This window comes from Cervus elaphus, chromosome 12 (genome assembly GCF_910594005.1).
Source record: "Cervus elaphus chromosome 12, mCerEla1.1, whole genome shotgun sequence".
In the NCBI taxonomy this organism is placed as follows: domain Eukaryota; kingdom Metazoa; phylum Chordata; class Mammalia; order Artiodactyla; family Cervidae; genus Cervus; species Cervus elaphus.
Window position 1 is genome coordinate 10,117,293 of NC_057826.1, and position 25,641 is coordinate 10,142,933.

General features: G+C 44.0%; 1 protein-coding gene across 1 annotated transcript in view; it reads left to right on the plus strand.

Annotated features, from left to right (window-relative positions):
• The window catches only part of SEL1L (SEL1L adaptor subunit of ERAD E3 ubiquitin ligase), a 57,960-nt gene extending 49,051 nt beyond the window's left edge, over window positions 1–8,909 (plus strand). Inside the window, exons 20-21 of the mRNA XM_043919207.1 lie at window positions 1,415–1,543; window positions 4,695–8,909. Of these exons, the coding sequence (XP_043775142.1) occupies window positions 1,415–1,543; window positions 4,695–4,904 (339 nt within the window). The 3' untranslated portion in view covers window positions 4,905–8,909. The remainder of the gene's footprint in view (window positions 1–1,414; window positions 1,544–4,694) is intronic.
• The last annotated feature ends 16,732 nt before the right edge of the window (window positions 8,910–25,641 follow it).

Sequence of the window (25,641 nt, forward strand, 5' to 3'; positions counted from 1 at the left end):
GTATACAATATTTATCTTTCTTTTTCTGACATACTTGACTCTGTATAATAGCCTGTAGGCTCATCCACCTCATTAGGAACTGTCTCAAATGCATTCCTTTTTATGGCTGAGTAATATTCCATTGTGTATATGTACCACAACTTCTTTATCCATTCATCTGTCGATAGACATCTAGGTTGCTTTCACGTTATAGCTATTGTAAATAATGCTGCAATGAACATTGGGGTACATGTGTCTTTTTCAGTTTTGGTTTCCTCAGCCTAGGAGTGGGTTTGCTGAGTCATGTGGTGGTTTTATTCCTAACTTTTTAAGGAATTTCATTAGTTTTATTAAGACATTATGATCACCTTTTCCTGTTTGTTTTCTGTTTTTTAAATAAACCACATATTCATACTCTAAAAACTAATCAATCCAGCATCTAATATAGATAGAAAAATTTAAGTATTAAACAAGATGAGGATTGGTTATAATTGGAATAAATAATTCAGGAGTTGATTGATAGACAAGATTTAATTTCTCTTATCGACTCATCTGCACAGAGTCTGTGGATCACATAAAGTTTGATGTATGATCTTGAAAGATATGACAATGCAGATAAAATGTGTTACTTTTTTAAAAATCAAAGCCACTCACCATACTGTCAATTTTGTTTGAAGGTGCTCTTCTGTTTAACTGATGGCTCGCCTAGGGACAAGTACACAGAAGAGCTGGAAGTAGCCACTTATATTTAAATGTGCAGGAAAAGTCAGTCTCAGTGTTTAGCCTTTCTTTACCGTGTCTCATGGAATTCTTACCTACGAATTTAGTATTCTTTGACAATACTCAGGGCATGAGAGAAGTGAGGTTGTTAAATGAGATTTTTGCAGCTCACAGCATCCCATTCTACCATTTATCTGAAGGCAGAGCACCCTCATCTGGGCCAAAGTTAGTAATAATTTGTTTCCCCCTTTGCAGAAACAATCTAAGACGGGGAAACAGAGGATTGAGAAACTCCTAACACCCCTTAGAAAACTTTTGGGTATGTCTACCCCAATATAAAGATCTCTGCTCCAGACAGAAACCAGAAATTCCTTACGCTGACTGGCTTGTAGGTAGGAAAAAATTAGCTTGAGACCTACAGGTCACCCTGGAAGTCTCTGGGTTAACAGTGTTATGCACAGACATTATATATAACTGTGTCCAGCGAGGTCAGGGACATACAGGTTACCTTTTGAATTTTTTCCATTAAATTCTTCAAAAGTAAGCAGTTAGATAATTAAAAGAAATTCTACCGAATTAAAGCTTGAGTTCTTTCTTTCGGTAAGGGAAATTTTAAAATGAAACTTGAAAGGTAAATTAAACTTTCTGAACATGTAAATAGTAATTATTTTTACTTTAACAAGAACTGACACTTGGCTTATTGCCTCTGTTACAGGACATTCACCTTGCAAAGCGTTTTTATGACATGGCAGCCGAAGCCAGCCCAGATGCACAAGTGCCAGTCTTCCTAGCACTCTGCAAGTTGGGCGTGGTCTATTTCTTGCAGTACATACGGGAAACAAATGTAAGTGGTCCACGACTCTTCTCATTAAAATACGCGTGGTGTAACCTCAACCCAGAGGTTTGGTTTTGCTCAGATGGGGGAGGGGAGAAAGGACGTGTAAGTGGCTGGCCTTTTGCCCCCTTCCTGGATGAAAGGCCCTCCCCAGGTGAGGGATGAGGGTGCCGCAGGGCGCTGTCGGTTGCCAGGACGTCTGACAGTGAGGGTAACGGGCTGAAGGGCGTCCCAGGCGGTGCAGCGAGAAGAGCCCGCCTGCCGATGCAGGAAACGCAAGAGACACGGGTTCGAACCCTGGGATGGGAAGATCTCTTGGAATAGGAAGTGGCAGCCCGCACCGGTATTCTTGCCTGGGACATCCCACGGACAGGAGCCTGGTGGGCTACAGTCCACGGGGTCGCAGACAGCCGGACGCGACTGAGCGACAGTGCGTGCGTGCCCGTTGCTGGCACAGTTGTCACTGGTGCAGATCTTTTCTGGTTAGGGAAAGCTGAGACTAACCCATGACAACTTGAAATAGTAATTAACTGAATTCAGTAAACATTTAATCAGATGACTGCCTCACAGTGACTCAGACCAACCACTGAAAGAGAGAATCTAAGACAGGGGAAGAAGTGGGTCCTGAGAGCCTGCCCAGGCTGCTGTGCTTCAGACTCTTCTGCTAGTGAAACATGTTAAAAACACCACCGGAAGTGTTTTCTAAAAATACCTAGAATTCTTTCAGTGTGCTCAGTGGTAGAGCCTTGCTAGGAGGTGGGTGAGTTACGCGTTCTCCTCACAGCTCCCAGCTTAGTTTCCAGCACAGTGCTCTTGGGTTCCCCTGTTGTCTGTTCTGTTTACAGTACCTGTCATTCCTCGTAACGGATTCACTGGTGCAGCATTTAACTCTGAGCCCTAAAAGGTATGCAGAAAGAAAGGCTGTTTCACTTTAATTCACTCCAGGCCAGAAAGGGATGATGTCAACCTTTTGTTAGCATCTTTCAGGACAAGTTGACTGACGCATCCTTTCAGCGTTAGATTCCAAAAGGGATTTACTCGGTGTTAACATATGTAGATTGAGTCCTTGCTGCTTCAGCATCCAGAAGACGAAATTAGACAACTTCTCCATTTTCCAACCTTAGCTGACACACCAAGGTTCTCCACGTATAGGCCTCCTGAGGGCTGAAGGGGCTGGCGTCTGTCCTCTCCACTGCTTAGACACTCGTAATGTCAGTTTATGACCGTTTGGTAGCATGAGCCAGGGTGTGCTGTACGCTCTGCTATCAGTAACTCAGAGGATCTTCGTTCCTTTCACTGAAAAGCTAACAGTGTGGCCACTAGCTCTTACTTTCTCAGGACTATTTCAACTAAACTATTGATTACATGTGTATTACATTATTATCCATATTTGCCTAATTATCAGTATTGAGCACAGTCTATGATTTGGTCATGTAGTATGCCGTACTAAGTTGTTTTACCCCGGGGTATAGGAGAACAATAAGATGCCCCATAATCTTACCACCTGGATATTCTCCCACCTCCCCTGCGAAAGGAGTAAAAAGTACTGATGGTAAGAAAGTCAAACAGTACAGAAAACCAAAGTCTCCTATTGTAGGTCATACCCCAGGAAACTGTTAGTTTCTTACAATTTTTTTCCGGAAAAAATTAGATTCTATACCTACAAATGTATATATGGGGACCTTTTAAATGTAGTTTTATTTAAACATAAAGGATTATGCCCCATATTTCCTTTCTTGTTGGTCCAGGGTAAGTAGTAGTCAGAAAATACCAGGAATAACTTAAGCGACATTAAAATATGATAGACAACATAATTTTAAAGTTCAATTTCAGCAGTCAATTATAGTTAAATCCTAACTAAAAAGCATTATTTGTGCAGCTATTAAACATGTGAATCCCTAACACCTTCAGTTACAATACATGAGGGACCGTAGTAAAATAGCCCTGCCGTCATTAGGAGAAAGCTTTTTATGAGCAAGCGAGTCATTGCTGGAAACAGGCTATAGATGTGCCCAGAGACTGCTTCCCCAGCCCCGTCCTCCGGTGTCCCCAGTGTTCGTTTCAGATATTTCCTGTGAGAAATGGTTGGAAATTAGCGCATTAAGTTACTGATGGGAAGAAGTCCTGTAAGATACTTTGTTATTGTTTAGTCTCTCAGTCCTTCTGACTCTCTGCGACCCCATACACTGTAGCCCGCCAGGCTCCTCTGTCCGTGGAATTCTCCAGGCAGGAATGCTGGAGTGGGTTGCCATTCCCTTCTCCAGGGGATCTTTCTGCCCCAGAGATCAAACCCGAGTACTTTTCATTTTTTCAGTTGAACTGATTGTTTTGTATTGTCTCGTCCTTAATTTTATTAGATTGGTTACTCTGTTAAAGTCTGTTAAAGTTAATTTTTAGTTTTTTTCTTACTGAAGTACAGTTGATGTACAATACAGTAGAGTTACAGGTATACAATATAGTGATTCATAATTTTTATAGATTGCACTCCATGTGCGGTTATTATAAATTACCAGCTATATTCTCCATGTTGTAGCTTATGTTATACATAACAGTTTGTGTCTCTTAATCCCGTACCTTTATATGGCCCCTCCCACTTCCCTCTCCCCACTGGTAACCACTAGTTTGTCCTCTAATCTGTGAGTCCGCTTCTTTTTTGTTATATTCACTAGTTTGTAAATTTTTTAGACACCACTTATCAGTGATATCATACAGTATTTGTCTTTCTGTCTGACTTATTTCACTTACCATAATGCCCTCCAAGCCCATCCATGTTGCTACAGATGGCAAAATTTCATTCTTTTTATGGCTAAGTAATAATATTCCATTGTGTATATGCACCACATCTTCATTCACCAACTGATGGACACTTAGGTTTGCTTCCATATCTTGGCAATGATGAATTATGCTACTGTGAACATTGGAGTACATATATCTTTCAGAATTAAGTGTTTTTGTTTTTTTCAGATAAATAACCAAGCGTGGAACTGCCGGGTCATACGGTAGTTTTTATAGTAAAATCTTTTTTCTAAAAAAGACATTGCAAAATATTACTAAGACCAATTGTTTCAGTAAATTCTGTATTTATCTCTTAATTTGTGAGGTAACTTTCCTAGCTTTATGTTTAAGTGATCATAATGATTTTTATATTATTCTCACTAAGATTCGAGACATATTCACCCAACTTGATATGGACCAGCTCTTGGGACCTGAGTGGGACCTTTACCTCATGACCATCATCGCGTTGCTCTTGGGAACCGTAATCGCCTACAGGCAGCGGCAGCACCAGGACATGCCTGTCCCCAGGCCTCCGGGGCCACGGCCGGCCCCGCCACAGCAGGAGAGGCCCCCAGAGCAACCGCCGCCGCAGTAACCCGCCGCGCCCCCCCAGCGGGTGACAGAAAAGGAAAGGGTTTGCTGAGAACGCTTGCATTCGATGTAGGACTTTGGATCAGCGGTCGCCACCTCCTGGAAGAGGCACAAGGAAGCGTTGAATTCCTAAAGCTGCTTGGAATCTGATGCCTTTATTTTCAGGGATAAGTAACTCTTACCTAAACTAAGTTGAATGTCCGTTTCAGTGCTGTACGGAATAACAACTCTCAGTGGCTTCCCCCGCCCCCCTTTTCTTACCCTGGAAACATTTGCAAGACACTCACAGTGGTCATGTCCGCTGTGTCCAGCTGTCTTTCTTGGGTCCCTTCGGTCACTCTTTCAGTGTGCATACGTTCTGTCGCCCGTCCTGAAGGTCTTATGCATTGACACTAAAACTGATCAGTGTAAAAAGGGAAACCCAGTTAGTCGCAAATCTAACCTTAACATGTTTGAAAGTCTGAAAATAGAACTTGCCTTTTAAGTCAAAAAAAAAAAAAAAAGGTCCTCAAAGTGTTTCAGAACTCTGATAACCAAGGAACTTTTATCAGTCCACATGCAAGTGTACGTATTCAGCATATTTGTTCCTTTAAAAGGGAAGGTTGGGCGGTTTATGATGATCAGTAATTGATTGTCATACGTTATCCCATACTTCTCTCCTTCAAAGACTGAGAGGCCTTGTTAAAGAGTTGTATGTGAACTTCGTTTCCTTGGAGTGGAGTCTATAGAAAACTCTGTGAACTGACTCCTTGAGCTAACACCTGGACTTGCCCCACCTGCTCAGTGTGACTTGCTTGTTTGTTACAAGTAGGCAGAGCCTTCATCTGGAGCCGGAGGCTGGACTGAAGGGAGACTTAGAAAGCAGCATTGAAGGACTCTGGGTGGGGGTAGCAGGATCAGACACACGTTCCCAAAAGTTAACGCAGTTGTTCCCAGGATTCAGTTTATTAATACTCTGCATTTCTTACTGCAAAAGAACAGACCACCCTCCTGAATTCTTTAAATGTGAACTATCCTTGCCAGGCTATGGCAGACATAAACTACCATTACAATACTAAAACTCTATAGAGAGTCGGAGATGCATTGAAGTCAGTGGTTGAAGAAAGCTACTAAAGCCTCTTTGTTCAGATAGATTTTTTTTTTCTGCAGCTTGACGTAACAGGAGAAAATCAACCACTTGCGTAGCTCCCGTGTTCACCACCCTCCACGGTTAACATTAGGAAAAGCAAGGCTGTTACCCTTCACAACTGTCTGCTTCAGGAGTATGGAGAACAGCCACCACGGCGCCAACAGAAAACACTGAGAACATCACATATCACACAAATGAAAAACTTCAGCCAAACTCATGCTCCTTTTTATGGTTGGATGGCAGCGTTCGCCATCCTGTATCCAGTCTGAGACCCGCTTTAGCGTCTGCGCAGGCTTTCTGCACTTGCTGACCTCCGTCTGTTTCTGTTCATCTTTATACTCTTTTTCCGTAACCCCTCATCTGCCAGAAAACTTAAAGAGTTCCTTACCTGTAGAGTTGTAAAACTTCGGTTTTTGAAGTGGGGATTGTATTTAGAACTAGGTCTAATCAGTCCGTAAGGAAGCTGAGGGCTCCAAATGTGAAGTTGTGTGCTTGTGTGTGTGTGTGTGTGTGTGTGTGGTGTGTGTAGAGTATTACAAGAAACCTGGTGAGCAAACTTTCCTCCTGGATAGTTGCTTCTAAACCTGAAGAGGTGGTCACAGCAAGAACCACATGTGTAAGTGCAGATCTGAAAGGTAGGACATTTTACCCTCACAAGTGTAATGTCGCTTTGGGCAGCTCATGTAAATACTAAGACTTCTGTTCGCTCTCTTTCGTGAGAGATCTGTGTGCATTTGGTACAGGATGTTCGCGTCTTCACCCCTGCCTCTTCTCCCCACCCTTCAAAATAAGTAGGATCCGTGGTAGCAGCCACTCTTCGTTTCAAAGGAACTGTTTTAGTTTATTTAAACGTTTAACAACTAAACTTCCATGTTTTTCTGTCCTCCACCTAATTTCTCCTTTAGCAGTATTCTTATCTCTTTATCTTTCCTTCCCTCTGTTAGTACTTCAAAAAAGACCATTCTTCAACAGTGGTCTCTACCCCAGAGGCAGACAGGAAGGGATGGTCTTGTTCTCCAGCCATGACAGCCTTCCTGTTGGCGTTCCTCTTGCTCCTGTCCTTGCTATTCATCTTCCAAATCCATCTTTTTCTGTTGGCCCTTGTCCACCTCCTGTTTCACCCTGGCCCATTTGCTACTGGCGGTTTGAATGGTAACCCTAAAATGCTTAGTTCCTGTGACTTCATTCAAAGACCTGTCTCGAAATCCTTGGCTCCCTTCCTTGGTCTGTACAAGGGACCTGATGCCTAAGCAAATAGGAACTGGGTTTCTCCTAAATTAACGCTCAATACTTAACCTAATCAAATGGCATCCATTTGAATACAATGACAGTAACTCAAGCTAGTTAATGTCAGTGACGTTAAACTAACTCCAGGATTCAGGAGTTTTAATGATAGAATTTAGAGTTAGCAGGTGGGGTGTGGCTTCATCTCCCCACAGTAGCGCAGCTCTCCCCGTCCCTGTGAGAGGCTGTCTCCCTGCCTTCCGAGGCGGGGACAGAGGACTTCTGCTCAGCTCCGTCCTCTTGTGCGTTTGGTCTGTTGGTTATTCAGTCTGGAGACTCTAGCTTTTTGTTTTCTGCTACATTGGTGTTTGGGGTTTGCGATTGGTTTTTTGTTTTTTTTGTTTTCCTTTTTGTTCTTGGAGCTTTTGTTTCTGTTTTCTGGGTAAGGTCTACCTTGTTTTTAGTTCCTATTCAATGGCACAGAAAAATAGAAGGTTTCTTTTTCTTCCAAAATGATTTAGCACTTAAAGGAGATTAACTTGCGGATCATTAATCCTAATACTCTTGAGGATGTGTTCCCCTTCTGCATATGCGGTTAATTTGTGAGAGTTTTACTGCTAAGCCATTGTATCTCTGTATCACTGGGAAGTTGTAGAAGTTTCTGCCCATGATCTGTTGCTTTATTTAATTAAGGAGCTGCCATTGCCTCCAGGAAACTCAAGAATTTTGTATGAGCTTTTTTTTTTCTTTCTGCTCCTTTCTTTGCTCCTCATGTTCTTCAAACCAGTGTTTTGGAAGTATGCATGCAAGCCTATAAATGAAGACCACAGGCCTTCATGTATGTAGCATGTGTATTATAGTGTCTAGCTACATCTGCAAACACCTTATTCAGAGGTTTGGACTAACATTTCACATGCACATTTCAAAACAGAAGTGCTTCAACTGTTAAACAGCCCCCTTACTTAACAAGAAGAGCAGCATGGGCTACATTTGCCCTGATAACAGCTACTGTTTGGTATAAAAGTGAATTTAATTATATGTTACACAATATTATGACTACCACTGTGCAAGAAATAAAGCAAAAAGAACTTCTATTTTCATGAAAGTATTTTTCATCAGTCACTGGTCTCAGATATAAGTGAAAATACAAACTTTCTGAATACCATACTGTCTGAGGCACTAGCTGACTTTTAAATGTGTAGTAAAAAGAAGCTAAATTTCTCCTTCCATTTGGTATTTCAAGAAGATTGAAAATATTCCACGGAAAAATGATTTGCACAAGTAAAAATCCGATGTGTGCATGAGAAGGATGTCTTGGTTATGTGTAGAGTCATCTCACAGCACCAGTTTTCCTGTTTGGAATGATAAGATGACACTATTCTCTTTGATTTAAAAAAGAAAAATCGTAACATTTGATACGATCAAGGTGTAACCACTATTGATACTTAGGAGACGCTTTAAAAGACCATAAACTGTCATTGGAAAGAACACCATGGTAGACTTTTTGTAAATTTATTTTGTATTTAATTAAATTCAGTATAAAGGCTGGTGAAGTGTAATATAATTGTGTAAACAAATCCTGTTAATAGAGAGATGTACAGATTCGTTTTGTACTGTATCTTGAAACTTGTGAAATAAAGATTCCACCTCTGGTTATCCTGTATGCTAATCGCGTTCCATGGCCAGGCACCACTCCACACAGACCTTTTTAAAAATCTGTATGATTCAATTTTTTAATGAACCTTTTGGATTTTCAGAAGTGTCTGGAAAAGCATTCATTAGGGGCACTTTGAATCCATCTTAAATTTACTTTTAACTATTGAAATTCAGATTTCTGTTGAGTATTATCCTCCACAGAGTACAGAGAATATGAACTTGCTAAGAAGTGTTGCCATGTTTAAATCTCTGAGATCTTGGACCTGAGTTGGCCTGTGATGTATAGTATGCATGATTCACTTTAATCCTGATTTTAGTAAAACTTAGCTAAAGTGTGTTTAGTGAAAGTGAAATTGCTCAGTCATGTCCGACCCTTTGTGACCCCTTGGACTGTAGCCCACCAGGCTCCTCCATCCATGGGATTCTCCAGGCAAGAGTACTGGAGTGGGTTGCCATTTCCTTCTCCAGGGGATCTTCCCGACCCAGGAATCGGACCCAGGTCTCCCGCATTGCAGGCAGACGCTTTAACCTCTGAGCCACCAGGGAAGCCCAAAGTGTGTTTAGGTGTTGCCTTTTTCCCTGAAGATTTTTACAGAGCTGCAACCGTACAACACAATGAAATGTACATAGGATAAGTACGATCTCAGTAAAGGGGAAACAAAGGAGAAAACAGTATTAAATCAGGAGTGAACATGTACAGAGATGCATGTTAGAGCTGGGCTACAGATAACAGCCCTAACGTCCTAGCAGCCAACTCAAACTGAGCTAAAGTGTTCCGCTTAGAAGCAGCAGATCCTTTAAAAAAGTCTGGATGATGCAGATTGTGGCAAGTGAGAAGTTGCACCTCAGATTTTACTTATGGGAAGACAGCCAGCCACCCAAGAAGACCTTGACTAACCTTGACTGAAATCCAAGTTGTAAGGAAGTTATACATCAACTGTAATGTCAGCAGTGTGTTCATTCAGCCTGATTTTGGGTGTGATGCCTGTTTACCAGTTAACCCCTTTCTGACAAGTTGTTAAAATCAGTCCTGGGGCTTCACTGGATGCAACTTGGTGAGAAACAGCCTCTCCCTTTTATTTGTATGAGACTAATTTTGATTGGCCACACTAACCCTGAAATTTGCTTATACTGTGTCATGACATATACATTAATATATGCAAGTAAGAAATTAGAAATAATTTCTATAGTAGAAACTATGGGGGGGGGAGGATTTTTTCACTTTTTGAATGTTTTGCAAATCACTTGTAGAGTCAAGTAAAAAACAAAATGAGCTTTAGAGTTTACCAGTTCAAAAGGAGAGGTGCTTCTATGTCACGGGTCTTGTGTATTTCTTTCAACGTCATTTCCATCACTGCTTAGAAAGCCATCAGGCTGAACAGCCTTATGGGATCCTGAAAATTCTGCCAACTTTCTAATTGATTGTTAGGATTACATTTTGAGCAAAACTCTGGTTTTCCTAGTGGCCAAATGTTTTCCATCTGGATTAATTTCTTTTGAATAGGACCTAGTGCTAATGCTGAATTATGTGTTAAATCCCACTCATAAAAGACCCACATGATTTTTTTTCTCATGTAAGTTGAGTAGAATGTGGTCAGTTAATTGACCCAAGAACATTCATCTAGATATTTTCAAGTTTTGCTCAATCCACTTTCCTTTTGCCTTCTCTCTACCACCTAATACAACTCTCTTATTTAGCCTCTCAGCATTGAAAAGAATTTCTCCTAAGCCTTACACATATCAGATATGAGATTTAAGTATCCTAAACAAGGATTCTGACTTTGAAAAATAAAGTGGTCGTTGAGTTTTACATGATTCAGGATTTAAATGGGAACAACAGAAACCTCTGTTCCCGGAAACAGATTTATTTCAAGACGTGAAAGCACAGCTGTTGGTTTCAGAGCTTGTGCCTCTGGGTTTCCCCATTCTTCACCCATGCCTTCCTTGCCTATATGTTTTTTTTCTCCCTTAAGAAAATTTGATTAGTTGAAATTTTTGTTGTTGTTGTTCTAAATGCAATTTTTTTGAAACAAATAGAAACTAATGCTGATCCTGCAAGGGAGGGGGAGGTAGTAAAGGGAGCCCATCCAGTTGGTCTTGTCTCTCTTGGGTCCTAGTACAGAATTTACTTGAATGTTTCTCAGCCTCCACATTTGTTATTTTCTTTTGCACACCATTTAGACAGTATTCTTTGGTAGCATCGTGCATGCTGCATGGAAATTTACTGCCAGGGCAGGTGAGAAGCACACTGTTTTCCCTACAGTCCCTAATTTGACTCCAGATGAAGTAAATGGTGTAAATTGAGCTGTCCACACCGGAGCTGTGAACAACAGCCTCTTATTATTTCAAGGGCAAGAAAAAAAGTACTTCAAGAAGCCTTAAGTATGTTCATTGGTATTTATATTTCATCACTCATTTAAGACTTAAAAGTAATCAAAACCGCATAAGTAATGTTTTTTTTTTTTGCCTTCAAGTTCACTAAGCCAAAGAAGGAATCTCGTAGGTCTCACCCAGCACAGTAGAGTAAGTTTAGGAACAGGTTAATACTGCTTAATCTGAGAGCAGTGAAATAGAAGAAAGGCCTACAAACTGGGATGAAAGTCCACCCTTAGCCACAGAAAATCTGCACTGCACCCATTAGACCTGTGTCACCAATGAAAGGGGCATTTTAATCACGAGTCACTATCCAGTGGCTGAATCACGATGATAAGTGGGACAGACGCTTAGGGAGGGACCCCCCACTCAACCTCCATGGCCTGTGGCTGGGTTCTCCCATTGACCCTCCTGAGTTGCCTGAGCCTTCCGTAGAAGATTGGTGGTCAGTGCAGCCCCCACTAAATGGCCCTGATATGCAAGGGAGAAAGGAAGGACCCCAGAGCAAGGGAGAGGAGAGACCCGCCCTGGGCTGTGGCCCTCACCATGAGTGGGTGGTCTTGGACAGACCACTCACTATATGGTGAGGTTGGTGGCCCTGGGTGTTCATTCAGGTCTTGCCAGCCCTCGGAGGTCTTCAATGCCAAGGGCAATTGAAGAGAAATATTTCAAGAACCAACCAGCCTGAGAAAAACCTCACAGCTGACATTCAGTTTGGGGTTCTGGAGAACAGGTCACCATGAAGTCCATCTAGATCTAGGTGTGCACCTTGCTCTAATATCAGATGCCCTAAATTATCAAACCTGGGTTTGCACAAACTGCAGTTTTTCTCTGCAGGACGTTATGTCCCTTTGAGACTGAAAGCTTCAGCAAGTGAATGCTGTCTTGCCGTGAAGAGACTCTAGAAGGAGAGCAGAGCGTTCCAAGGGTCAGGAGGGCGGATTATGCGGCTTTAAGGGGCTTCTTTACTTATATAAGATCTCGATTAATTCTGGAACGAACTTTTGCAGGATCTGTTTGAATCTTGATGGGATGGGCAAGTTTTGCCCGTATCAATTGGAGATTTTGCCCACAAGGAATGGGGTAGCTGATTTAATGGGCACAAACGATCGGCGTTTCCAGACTCAGTCTAGTAAGGTCAGAGACAGAGCAAATGAACGATGTCAAAGGGTCATTTAATGCACTGGTTGGCTGATTATTTTTGTATATAATTGTATGTATTTATTTATGTTTATGGTTATGTTGGGTCTTCATTGCCGCACAGGCTTTTCCCTGGATGTGAATGCATGCATTCAGTCGTGTCTGACATTTTGTGACCCGTGGACTGCAGCCTGCCAGGCTCCTCTGTCCATGCGATTCTCCAGACGAGAATACTGGGGTGGGTTGCCACACCCTCCTGCAGGGGATCTTCCCCAACCCAGGAATAAGCTCACATCTCCCGCATGCAGGAGCCGTGGAGGAAGCCCAACATATACATTGCCGTGTGTAAAATAGATAAAAATAGATAGCCGGGGGGAGTTTGATGTATGACACAGGGAACCTGTCAGAAGCTGGTGCTCTGTGACCCCCTAGCCAGGTGGGATGAGGAGGGAGGCGGGAGGGGGTTCAAGAGGGAAGGGACACATGTACACCTATGGCCAAGTCACGTTGAGGTATGGCAAAGACCGTCACAACATTGTCCAGTTCAGTTCAGTTCATTCACTCAGTCGTGTCCGACTCCTTGGGACCCCATGGACTGCTGCACGTCAGGCCTCCCTGTCTGAAAGGTTGTTTCTGAATGACGCAAAGACGCCGGGGTTCTTGGCCTCCGGAGGAGAAGAATTCAATCCGGGGCCAGAGACGAGGCTGGATCGCTGAGAGCTTTTGTGCAATAAAGTTTTATTAAAGTATAAAGGAGATAGAGAAAGCTTCTGACATAGACATCAGAAGGGGGTAGAAAGAGTACCCCCTTGCTAGTGTTAGCAATGGAGTTATATACTCTCCAATGAATCCAAATAATGTCTGGAGGTTGTAAAGACCTCACCAGACCTACTCCCATAATTTACATTTTAAGATAACAGAATTAGCCAGAGGGTTTAATCCAAAGACTGTCCTCAGGCAGGATACATTATTGTTACATAATCCTAAGGAATGTAGAGGGAAAAAAAGTAAAAAGTTTGTCCTTTCTTCCTCCTTGAATATTCCAGACCTCTCTCTCCTTGGGGACCCCTAGACTTCTTATCCGTCTGCCTAGGAAATGACTGTCTCATGTCCATCACCAACTCCCAGAGTTTACTCAAACTCATGTCCATTGAGTCGGTGATGCCGTCCAACCATCTCATCCTCTGTTGTCCCCTTCTCCTCCTGCCTTCAATCTTTCCCTGCATCAGGGTCTTTTCCAGTGAGTCGGTTCTTCTCATCAGGTGGCCAAAGTATTGGAGTTTCAGCTTCAGCATCAGTCCCTCCAATGAATATTCTGGACTGATTTCCTTTAGGTTGGACTGGTTGGATCTCCTTGCAGTCCACGGGACTCTCAGTATTGTAAAGTAGTTATCCTCTAACTAAAAAAGAAAAGAAAAAATTAAAAATGGCCTCCAGGAGCCTTTGAAGACCAAAGCAGCTTCCATGAGTTCCATGCTTGTAAGTTAACCCTAACTGTCACCACCCCAACCTGTGTATAAATTTAGAACAAGACCTCCCACGTCCATTTACCTGAAGTAGCTGAGCTAGTCAGAGTCGTGAGAGCTAGTGGAGAAACATGTGACGTGCTGTGTTCATCACGGCGGGGCTGTTCGGGTCTCACGCTGCCTGCCTGCCTCCCTCTGCCCCTTGTCCCAGCCCACCTTCCTCTCGTCTCTGCATTAAATCAGGTGCACCTGTTAGGCAACCCCTGATGTCTTTCCTTTATAGCACTTCTTATTGATTATTCACACTGTTTAATCTTGGTCTCCCTGTTGGTAACTCCCTAGAGAACAGGCACCATCTCTGTCTTATTCCCCAGTGGGTGCCCAGAGCTTGGCACGATGCCTGACATAGCAGTCAATTTGGTACATGTTTGAGTTGGCTTAAAGCTCAACATTCAGAAAACTAAGATCATGGCATCCAGTCCCATCACTCCATGGCAAATAAATGGGGAAACAATGGAAACAGACCAACTTTATTTTGGGGGGCTCCAAAATCACTGCAGATGGTGACTGCAGCCATGAAATTCAAAGACGCTTGCTCCTTGGAAGGAAAGTTATGACCAACCTAGACAGCATGTTAAAAAGCAGAGACATTACTTTGCCAACAGAGGTCTGTCTAGTCAAGGCTATGGTTTTTCCAGTGGTCATGTATGGATGTGAGAGTTGGGCTATAAAGAAAGCTGAGCACCAAAGAATTGATACTTTTAAACTGTGGTGTTGAAGGAGACTCTTGAGAGTCCCTTGGACTGCAAGGAGATCCAACAAGTCAATCCTAAAGGACATTAGTCCTGAATATTGATTGGAAGGACTGATGTTGAAGCTGAAACTGCAATACTTTGGCCACCTGATGCGAAGAACTGACTCATTTGAAAAGACCCTGATGCTGGGAAAGATTGGAGGCAGGAGGAGAAGGGGACGACAGAGGATGAGATGGCTGGATGGCATCAATGACTCAGCGGACATGTGTTTGAGTAAACTCCGGGGGTTGGTGATGGACAGGGAGGCCTGGCGTGCTGCAGTCCATGGAGTCACAAAGAGTCGGACACGACTGAGTGGCTGCAATGAACTGAATTAGTGGAGGGACTTAAAGCAACATTATGAAAAGAGTTAAGATCCAGAGTCAGCTCTTGAGAAAACCAGCCTCGATACAGACGTACGTGAAGGCTTTATTAATGTGTGGCTCACCCGCGTGGTGTACGTTTTCCCTGTTCTCCTTCATGGTTCTTCCCATCTGCACACAGGGAGGGGAAATCCCTGCTGGGACAGGGCTCTAAGTGAGCAAGAGGAAAATGAGTCTGTCTGGAACTGGGTTCTGTGGCCCATGGAAGGTCCTCAAACTCCCACCCCGCAGAGGGGGAAACTGTGCCCCAGAAACAGAGGCCGGAGAGCTCTACGCTGGGGGCAGCTCACAGGAAGTGATGAAGCAGGAAATGTTAGTAGGTGAAAGTGTTAATCGCTCAGTGATGTCCAACTTGTTGTGACCCCATCAGCTGTGGCCCACCACGCTCCTCTGTCCACGGGGATTCTCCAGGCAAGAATACTGGAGTGGGTAGCCATGCCCTCCTCCAGGGGATCGTCCCAACCCAGAGATTGAATCTGGATGTCCCACATTGCAGGCAGATTCTTTACCGTCTGAGCCACCAGGGAAGCCCTTCGTTCGTAAGCCACCACTGAAAAGAAACCACAGTGTCCTCCGAGGGGCAGGTCCACTCAGTACTTTGTGGATGCTTATTGAGACCCTGGGCCAGGAAGGAGCAGCATGCAGATGTGGGGGCGGGTAACTGGGCAGCTGGCGCCCCCTGGAGGTGCCACTGCCTCATGTCCACCTGCATACAGTTGTCTGGGAAACGGGCCTTTCCCCACGAATCTTCCTTCATCCAATAGACAGATACCGTCTTGAGAACATGATGATAAAAACCCAGCAAAGAAAACAGGTGGGGAATTCACTTGGGGTTTTCTCATAAGTCTTTCCAAGTAATATTGCTATGAAAACCTGATGACTAAATGGACTTTCCTGGCGGTCCAGTGGTGAAGACTCCTTGCTCCCAATGTAGGGGGTCAGGTTCCATCCCTAGACAGGGACTTAGATCCCATGTGCTGGAACTAAGACCCAGCACAGCCAAATAAATAAATAGAATAAAAAAAAATATTAAAAGGAAACGAACAACAACAACAAAAAAAAAAATCACTGACACCTAAGAAGTCTGCAAATATCTCTTTATGACTGAAAGCACCTCACTCCAATATTGGGCGGTTATCCGGCCATGTTCATCCTATTTCCCTCCCGCACGTAACCTCCCTTGACTGGTTTTCCTTGTGTAAAGTTGGAGGGAGGGGGCAAGATCCAGGAGAACCCGAATTCACATGCAGGCATCTGCTCCCACTGTGCCTGGTATCACTTCTCTCCAGGGTGGATGGTAAATTGCACTGGGTTATAATGTAGACGCTCCAAGTCATGTTTTTTTGTGTTGTTTCATTTCTATCCTATATCCTGCCTAGCTTATTATTTCAAATCTATCAAAAATTTCCTCTGAAAATTAACTTTGTAATTCCCATAAGTTCTCCTAGAGGACGCCAATGGGCTACATCGGATGGAAGATGAAGGCAGAAAAAGTCCTTTCTGGGACAGGTAGGATCCTAGGGAGGTCTGCTCCCACACTTTCCACAGTGACACCACTGTAACTGCTAGAAGCATCACAGGACTTTCAACAAGTGCCCTGCACCAGCGGTGTGGGGTGTGAAATGCACACCAAGCTTTCTTGCTGTGTCGCTGGCACAAATGATGTCCCCAGCTGCCCCCAAATATTTTAGTCCTTGTAGGGGGCCCATTCGTGGCTCCCGAAAGACATTTTCATGCCAGCCCTAGCACCTGTAAATGTGACCTTGTTTGGAAAAGTTTCAGGACCTCAAGATGATGTTTCCTGGATAATTGGAACTGACCCTGAATTCAATGGCGGCAGTCATTATAAGAGAAAGGCTGAAGGAAAATTCGGCTCAGACAGACGAGGGGAACACAGGGAGGAGAGTCCACGTGAGGACGGAAGCAGAGACTGGAGGATCAGGCCACAAGCCCATGAACTCCTGGAGCCACGGAAGCTGGAAGAGGCAAGGAGGGAGTCTCCCCTGGACCCTCCCTGGATGGAGCACCCCTCAATCTTTGGACTGTTGGGCCCCAGAACTGTGAGCAAATAAATTTCTACTATTTCAAGCCATCAACTTGTAGTAATAAGTTACAACAATCCTAGAAGACGAATATAGTCAGTAATACCGCACATTCTCAAAGAGGGTGAAATGGCCCCCAAGGGGGAGGAAATTGTTTCTTGGAAGGGGGCAGGGAATGCCTGAAGAAATCTGAGAGACTGCAACGATTTGTCACCCTCCAAAGGACCACAGTATATAAGCAGATATGCAGCCTATCTGTGGGTGGTTTATTTGCTAAGTCGTGTCCGACTCTTGCAACCCCATGGACTGTAGCCCACCCGGCTCCTCTGTCTATGGGATTTTCCAGGCAAGAACACTGGAGTGGGTTGCCATTCCCTTCTCCAGGAGATCTTCCTGACCCAGGCATCAAACCCAGTTCTCTGTAATGCAGACGGATTCTTTTCTAACTGAGCCACCATTATCCATGGCACTAAAAATTTATTCATGGGGAAGCAAGAGGGACTAGACGCCTAGGGGAAAAAAAACAAAATCTAAACAAGGCTCCTTATGGAAATGATCATTTTTCCCCACGTTGAAAATCACTCCCCTACACTTCTGCTGCGCACACATAAGTGCTACTTTTAAGATTACATTGTAATTGAAAGTGGGATCCAGCCACTCGCCACTCAAAAGCCGTTAAAGAGGACAGGTTGGTGGAAAGGAAAGTCTGCTTTGTTTTGGACGCCAGCAAGGCAGGGAGATGCCCCCCAGTCCAGAAAGTCATGGGGCTATCCCTTTTTTAGGCTGAGGAAGCGGCCTACATGTAGAAACAGCACAGTCAGCTCTGACAGGCATCTTGATATTGGTCACCAGTGGTCTGACCAGCACCATCTTGTCTTAAGTGTGCTAAATCTTCAGTCCCATGGAAGGTTTGGTCCCATTCCCTTGAGGCCAGTTCTCAAAACTGTGGCGGCTTATGTCATGGCTACAGTCTGGTCATCGTGTGATAATAGTTGACTTCTCCACCTGGGGGGACGTTTCAGTATCTATAAGACAACTCCCAGGATATGACTCAGAATGTTATCTCCAGCCCTTGAGAAGGAACTACAGGTCCTCAACTATGCTTAATGACTACATTATTATTATTATTATTAGGTCTCCTTTGACTATTTCCCTTTGTTTCTGCGTTTTCTTACTTCTCTGATGAAAATTCTTCTTTGGCTAAAGTTTCCCACAGGACTTCCCTGGTGGCTCAGAGGGTAAAGCATCTTCCCGCAATGTGGGAGACCCAGGTTGAACCCCTGGGTTGGGAAGATCCCCTGGAGAAGGGAAAGGCAGCCCACTCCAGTGTTCTTGCCTGGAGAATCCCATGGACAGAGGAGCCTGGTGGGCTATCATCCACAAGATAGCAAAATGTCAGACATGCCTGACTGACTGGCCAACACTTGCACAGGCAAAAGGCAGGCTGAGGTCGTGGGGGGCGGGCGGGGGGTGATGGCAAGGACCACGGGGCTCTTCTCCACTTCAACACGAGGAAACATTAAGATGTTACAAAAGAGAGAGAAAAGCAAAATACAGCCGGAACCTAAACTTTTTTTTCCTCAGGGAAAGGCGTTTTAGGCTCCTCCTTCTTTTCTAGAAGAGCCTCTTGATGAAAATGAAAGAGGAGAGTGAAAAAGTTGTCTTAAAGGTCAGCATTCAGAAAACTAAGATCATGGCATCTGATCCCATCACTTCATGGCAAGTAGATGGGGAAACAGTGGAAACAGTGACAGACTTTCTTTGGGGGGCTCCAAAATCACTGCAGATAATGACTGCAGCCATGAAATAGAGAGACGCTTACTCCCTGGAAGAAAAGTTGATGCCATCCAACCATCTCATCCTCTGTCATCCCCTTCTCCTCCCCCATTCAGTCTTTCCCAGCATCAGGGTCTTTTCAAATGAGTCAGTTCTTCACATCAGGTGGCCAAAGTATTGGAGCTTCAGCTTCAGCATCAGTCCTTCCAATGAACACCCAGGACTGATCTCCTTTAGGATGGACTGGTTGGATCTCCTTGCAGTCCAAGGGACTCAAGGAGACTCAAGAGTCTCCTCCAGCACCACAGTTCAAAAGCATCAATTCTTTGATGCTCAGCTTTCTTTACAGTCCAACTCTCACAACCATACATGACCACTGGAAAAACCATAGCCTTGACTAGACGGACCTTTGTTGGCAAAGTAATGTGTCAGGTCTAAGCCAGTCATTGCATCCTGTATCCCATTGACTTGGGGATTAAACTTATACAGTGTTCAGGTTTTTTCATTGCTGGCTTCCTAAAGAGTCATTTTAGATATTTTTTCCCCTAATCACATCCTTCTGCCCTCATGGAATTTTAATACCCCTGGTACAGTCATTCCTTGGTATTCATGGAACATTGGTTCTGGGATCTGCTACTGATTCCAAAATGAGTGAATGGATGTTCAAATCCCATGGCCCGTATCCAAGTCTAGACTGAATATGAGTTTATGTATTGCATGCATAGCTGTGCTTTATAAATAAATCAGCCCCTGTCAAGAATCCACTTTTACCCCTTTGGGGGGGCAATATCATCCCATTAAGAATGTACAGTGGAAGAGATTGCAACACTTTTGATAATACCAGAAGGCTGGAAATCACCTAAATGTGTATCAGTGAGGACTATTTGAATGCACTGTGATATACCCAAGGAATACAGTACTATGTAGACACACAGACACACACAGGAGGAGTCCTTCTATGTACTAGTAGATCTCCAAAATACATTAAGTAACAAAGTGCAAGGAGCAGAACATTTACAAAATGCTGTCATTCTTATAAGAGCAGAGAGGAAGAATGTGTATCTGTGTGTGAAAGTCGCTCAGTCGTGTCCAACTTTTGTGACCCCACGGACTATACAGTCCATGGAATTCTCCAGGCCAGAATACAGGAGTGGCAGGTAGCTTTTCCCTTCTCCAGGGGATCTTCCCAACCCAGGGATCGAACCCAGGTCTCCCGCAATGCAGGTGGATCCCTTACCAGCTGAGCCACTAAAGTATCACAGAAAAGATTATTGCCCTAGTGACACTGGTGTGCTTAAAGGGAAGAAAACAGAGTGGCCCAGATGGGGACCAGCTTCTGACTGTGTGCCCTGAACCGTGTCACTGCGCTGCCTGTTCAAATGTTAAATTAAAAGTTAAAAAAAAAAACCTAAGCGTTAAGTTAGCATTTATGCTTTTTGGCGTATCTTCTTAAAATACTGGTGCTAGTAGAATCTGTCGTGTTTCACTTTCACGTCACCAGCTGAAAGATGCGCTCATGAGCGGGATTTAAAGACACGATAGACGAGCAAGTGGCTTTTGCCTCCGTTTTCTGCTTCTACAACACTGGACTGGGTTTTTTTTTTACCACCACGGGGTTTTCCATAGTACCTCCACGACTGGAAGCAAACTCTGCATGGCGTTGAAAACGTTGAGAACTTCCCGGACTCCCCATTTTCCTCTCTCCTCAAGCCCTCGGTAACTCCCACGTAGCCGCGTGTGGACTACCTCCATTGTGGTTTCTACACTGCCTTGTCACACCTGCCACACTTACGTCTTCTTCAGGCAAAGTATCCTTGCCCAGTTTGGTGGATTTCCTGCGGCTAGAATTTCCCCCGAACATTCCTTCCTTCAGTGACTCATTTTCTAGGTATGGAGGAGCGTAAGCCAGTCAGGAGCCCTTTACGTGTTCAGGTTCCTGGGTGTCTCCCATATCTGTCATTAAGGCTTCACCCACTTGGACGATGCCTCATTAAACTCTTTAAATGTCGTCATCAGTTTGCACCAACAAGGAGTGAGTGAGCGCTGACTGTGCACTCACGGACTCCGCACTGTTCCCACTGCTGAGAGAGTCCCTGGCTGTAATCCAAAAGCAGCTGCCAGGGGCATTCTGCTGCTGATTAACTTGCACAGAATCATGGACACACACAGAGACCGTGGCGAATCACTGACACCCTTTTCACGGGGTGTGGGTGCACTGTGAATATGGCAGCAGGTCTGCAGCGGCTAAGTCAACAGTGGTGATGTCCTTGCCCTAGCACGGTCACCTTTCAGTTCGGTTCAGTTCGGTTCAGTTCGGTTCAGTCGCTCAGTCGTGTCTGACTCTTCGCGACCCCACAGACTGCAGCACACCAGGCTTCCCTGTCCATCACCAACTCCTGGAGCTTGCTCAAACTCACATCCATCGAATCGGTGATGCCATCCAACCATCTCATCCTCTGTCATCCCCTTCTCCTCCTGCCCCCAATCCCTCCCAGCATCAGGGTCTTTTCCAATGAGTCAGCTCTTCACATCAGGTGGCCAAAGTATTGGAGTTTTAGCTTCAGCATCAGTCCTTCCAATGAACACCCAGGGCTGATCTCCTTTAGGATGGACTGGTTGGATCTCCTTGCAGTCCAAGGGACTCTCAAGAGTCTTCTCCAACACCACAGTTCAAAAGCATCAATTCTTTGGTGCTCAGCTTTATTCACAGTCCAACTCTCACATCCATACATGACCACTGGAAAAACTATAACCTTGACTAGATGGACCTTTGTTGGCAAAGTAATGTCTCTGCTTTTTAATATGCTGTCTAGGTTGGTCATAACTTTCCTTCCATTAATTCATCAGTATTCAGTTTTTGAATGCTTGCAAGTAAGAGCTTCAGAGATAACTCACACCTTAGGTTTGGTGGAAGGAGCCAGACTTCCCTCTGGTCAGTGTGGACTGGCCAAGAGTGGGGATGAGAGCTGAAGACCCGTGGGTGGAGGATGGGAGGGGGCCCTTCCTACTGGGGTGCTGGGCTGTGGGGGTTTTCAGGAGCTGATAAGGGAGGGATCAAAGCGGGTGTGCAGGGGCTGCAGTTTGAGGGGCAGCTGACCTCTGGGGTCTCTCTTTCCAAAGACATTTTTTTCATTTTTCGGCCACCTCAAGTAGTGTGCAGGACCTCAGTTCCCCAACCAGGAATCAAGCCTGTGCCCCTTGCGTGAGGCCCATGGAGTCTTAATTACTGGACTGCCAGGGAGGTCTTCCAAAGACAATTTTGGTCCAATTCGTCATTGGTCATCATTTTGCCCTCCAGAGAAAAGAGCTAGTTGTACATTTAGCAAGTGAAAGTCTTCCATTCCTTGGATGCTTATGAGAGCTTGTTCAAATTTCCAAACCAGAGCAGAATTCAATTAAAATGTGTATGTTTATCTTTGAGATTCATGCTGGAAGTAATAAAAGAGACATTTATTACGAGGGTCTGGGGTAGGTCTCAGAATCAATACAAAAGCTGAAGATACAGGCAGCTCCCATGGTCTTGCTCAGGGTCCCCAGGCTCTGGGACTTAATTCGTGTTGATCTGAGGTGGGGCTGATGTAATAATAACAGAAATAAAGTGCACAATAAATGTGATGTGCTTGAATCATCCTGAAACCATCCCTGCTCCCCCATGTCCGTGGAAAAAGTGTCTTTCACGAAAGCAGTTCCTGGTACCAAAAAGGTTGGTGTCTGCTGGGATTGAAAGTGTGAGCCCCACTGTTGGAGATGATTCAAATCTCTAGGCTGACCCCTCAGCCAGGGTGGGCAGGGCACTGGATTGAGAGCCTCACTAAAGACCCTGATGCTGGGAGGGATTGAGGGCAGGAGGAGAAGGGGGCGACAGAGGATGAGATGGTTGGATGGCATCACCAACTCGATGGACATGAGTTTGAGCAAGCTCTGGGAGTTGGTGATGGACAGGGAGGCCTGGCGTGCTGCAGTCCGTGGGGTCGCAGAGAGTTGGACACGACTTAGTGACTGAACAACAATGACAAGCTTGTGTAGGTTGGGGGAGAAAGAAAAAGGGATAAATATATATGGTGATGGGTGTTAACTAGACATATGGTGGTGACATTTCACAATATATACAAATATTGAATCATTTTGTACACCTGAAGCTTGCATAATATTATATGTCAACTATACTTCAAATTTTTTTTAAAGGCATCTGAAGCAGAACCTCCAACTAGGATCTATTTCTGACTGTCCCTCTGACCTGATACAAAGAGCCAACTCATTGGAAAAGACCCTGATGCTTGGGAAGATTGAAGTCAGGAGAAGTGGGTGACAGAGGATGAGATGATTAGATGGCATCACTGACTTGATGGACATGAGTTTGAGCAAACTTTGGGAAATGTTGAAGAACAGGGAAGCCTGGTATGCTACAGTCAATGGGGTCGCAAACAGTCAGACACGATAGAGCAACTGAACAACTCTGACAGTCTGAGACAGAAGAATCTCCTGCAATGATTCCCAACTTTTCTCAGTATGATTTTTTTAAAATTTCAAGGACCTCCATGTAATTGTTGTCATCAATCAGTTCAGTTCAGTCGCTCAGTCGTGTCCAACTCTTTGAGACCCCATGAACCACAGCACACCAGGCCTCCCTGTCCATTGCCAACTCCCGGAGTTTACCCAAACTCATGTCCATCAAGTCAGTGATGCCATCCAACCATCTCATCCTCTGTCGTCCCCTTCTCCTCCTGCCCCCAATCCCTCCCAGCATTAGGGTCTTTTCCAATGAGTCAGCTCTTCACATGAGGTGGCCAAGATATTGGAGTTTCAGCTTCAGCATCAATCCTTCCAATGAACACCCAGGACTGATCTCCTTTAGGATGGACTGGCTGGATCTCCTTGCAGTTCAAGGGACTCTCAGGAGTCTTCTCCAACACAACAGTTCAAAAGCATCAGTTCTTCAGCGCTCAGCTGTCTTCACCATCCAACTCTCACATCCATACATGACCACTGGAAAAACCATAGCCTTGACTAGACGGAACTTTGCTGGCAAAGTAATGTCTCTGCTTTTTAATATAAATACAGTTAAGAACAAAGAAGGCCCACAAATGCATTTACCAGCAGCTTGCAATAACTCTTATTTCCACCAGGGTGCATCAGTGCCCAAGTTTTCAACAAGTCTACAAAAGCACAAACCCTTTAGGTGAGAGGAAATTAGATGTACCCTGTGACTTCTAGTAATTCACCTAATTTGTTGACAGCTCTCCCAGCACCGCTAATATAAGGATGGGCTTTGAATAACTATCTTGGAGACCTGTGGGATCAAAGAAAAGACATGATTCTAGTTCTGCCTTTGTGTCTGTTGGCTGTGTGATCTTGGCAAATTATTAACCTCAAATTAAAATACATGTTCCTTGTCCTCCTCACAGAGTTGTTCCAAAGAGAAAATGCCTTTAACCTAATATATTATTCAGCTTAATCCTCTGCAAAACTCTCACCTCTCTATCCATCACACTTCTCTGTAGCAGTTAGCAATAATGGATGTTAAGTGCTCCTTTAAAAGCAAATAAATTGTATCTATTCCACGGTTGTTCTCTCCTTGTCTCCTATAACTATCTCCCAAGTAACTGTTCTAAAAAAAAAAGAAAGAAAGAAAGAAAGAAAAGTTCTAGATCTGCACTGTCCAATATAATAACCATTTGGCCCGTGTGACTACTGAACACTTGAAATGTGGTTAGTCTGAGGCGAGGTGTGCTGTAAAGTATAAAATCTACACCGGTTGTCACAGATTTAACACCAACAAAAAAGGTATAAAATATTTCATTTATAATTCTTGACTATATGTTGAGATAACATTTGGATATATCAGCCTAAATAAAAATATATTACTAAAATGGTTCTGGCTACTGGAAAATTTACATGATGTATCTGACTCATATTTCCATGGGATAGTACTGGTCATGATTAGGTAGGTTTTCAGTTTCTCTCCTATTATGAGTTTCTGTGTTTTAACCATGAGCATTCTGAGAAGGAAAAGAAGTTCTAGGTAAGCCTAAGACTCAGCTCTTCCACAAATTTATCCTACAGAAACACACACATGTAGATACTTGTACAATGTGCATATGTTTGTAATACTGTCTATGGCATGAAGAAAAGAGCTGAAAACAACCTAAATGTTCAGTAGCTGAGGTCCAGCTTCTTCTGTGAGACATGTGCAACTATTAAAAAGGCAAGACATTTTCCATAAAACCCACTAGAGATATCATATACCTAAAATGAATACCATGTTACATATGATTTATAATCCCAATTTTTCAAACATTTAAAATTTTTTTAAAAAGAGCCATTTGAGACACTTATTCTGATTCAGTCTGTCTGGGATGAGCCCTCTCAATCTCTATGTTTAAAAATGTCCTCAAGAGATTCTGATTTCCAGATGTTTGACATACACTAAAATAATTTATGAGTACATGTAACTACAGGGGAAAGATACCCATGACAGTGTTTAGAATAATATTGTGTGCTGTGTGCTTAGCCACTCAGTCATGTACAACTCTGCGACCCGTTGGACTGTAGCCCACCAGGCTCCTCTGTCCATGGGATTCTCCAGGCAAGAATACTGGAGTGGGTTGCCATGCCCTCCTCCAGGGGATCTTCCCCACCCAGGGGTCAAACCTGCGTCTCCTGGGTCTCCTGCATTGCAGGCAGATTCTTTACCCACTGAGCATTCAGGGAATATATAATAATATTACATGATGATTTTTGTTTATAAAATAGTATTA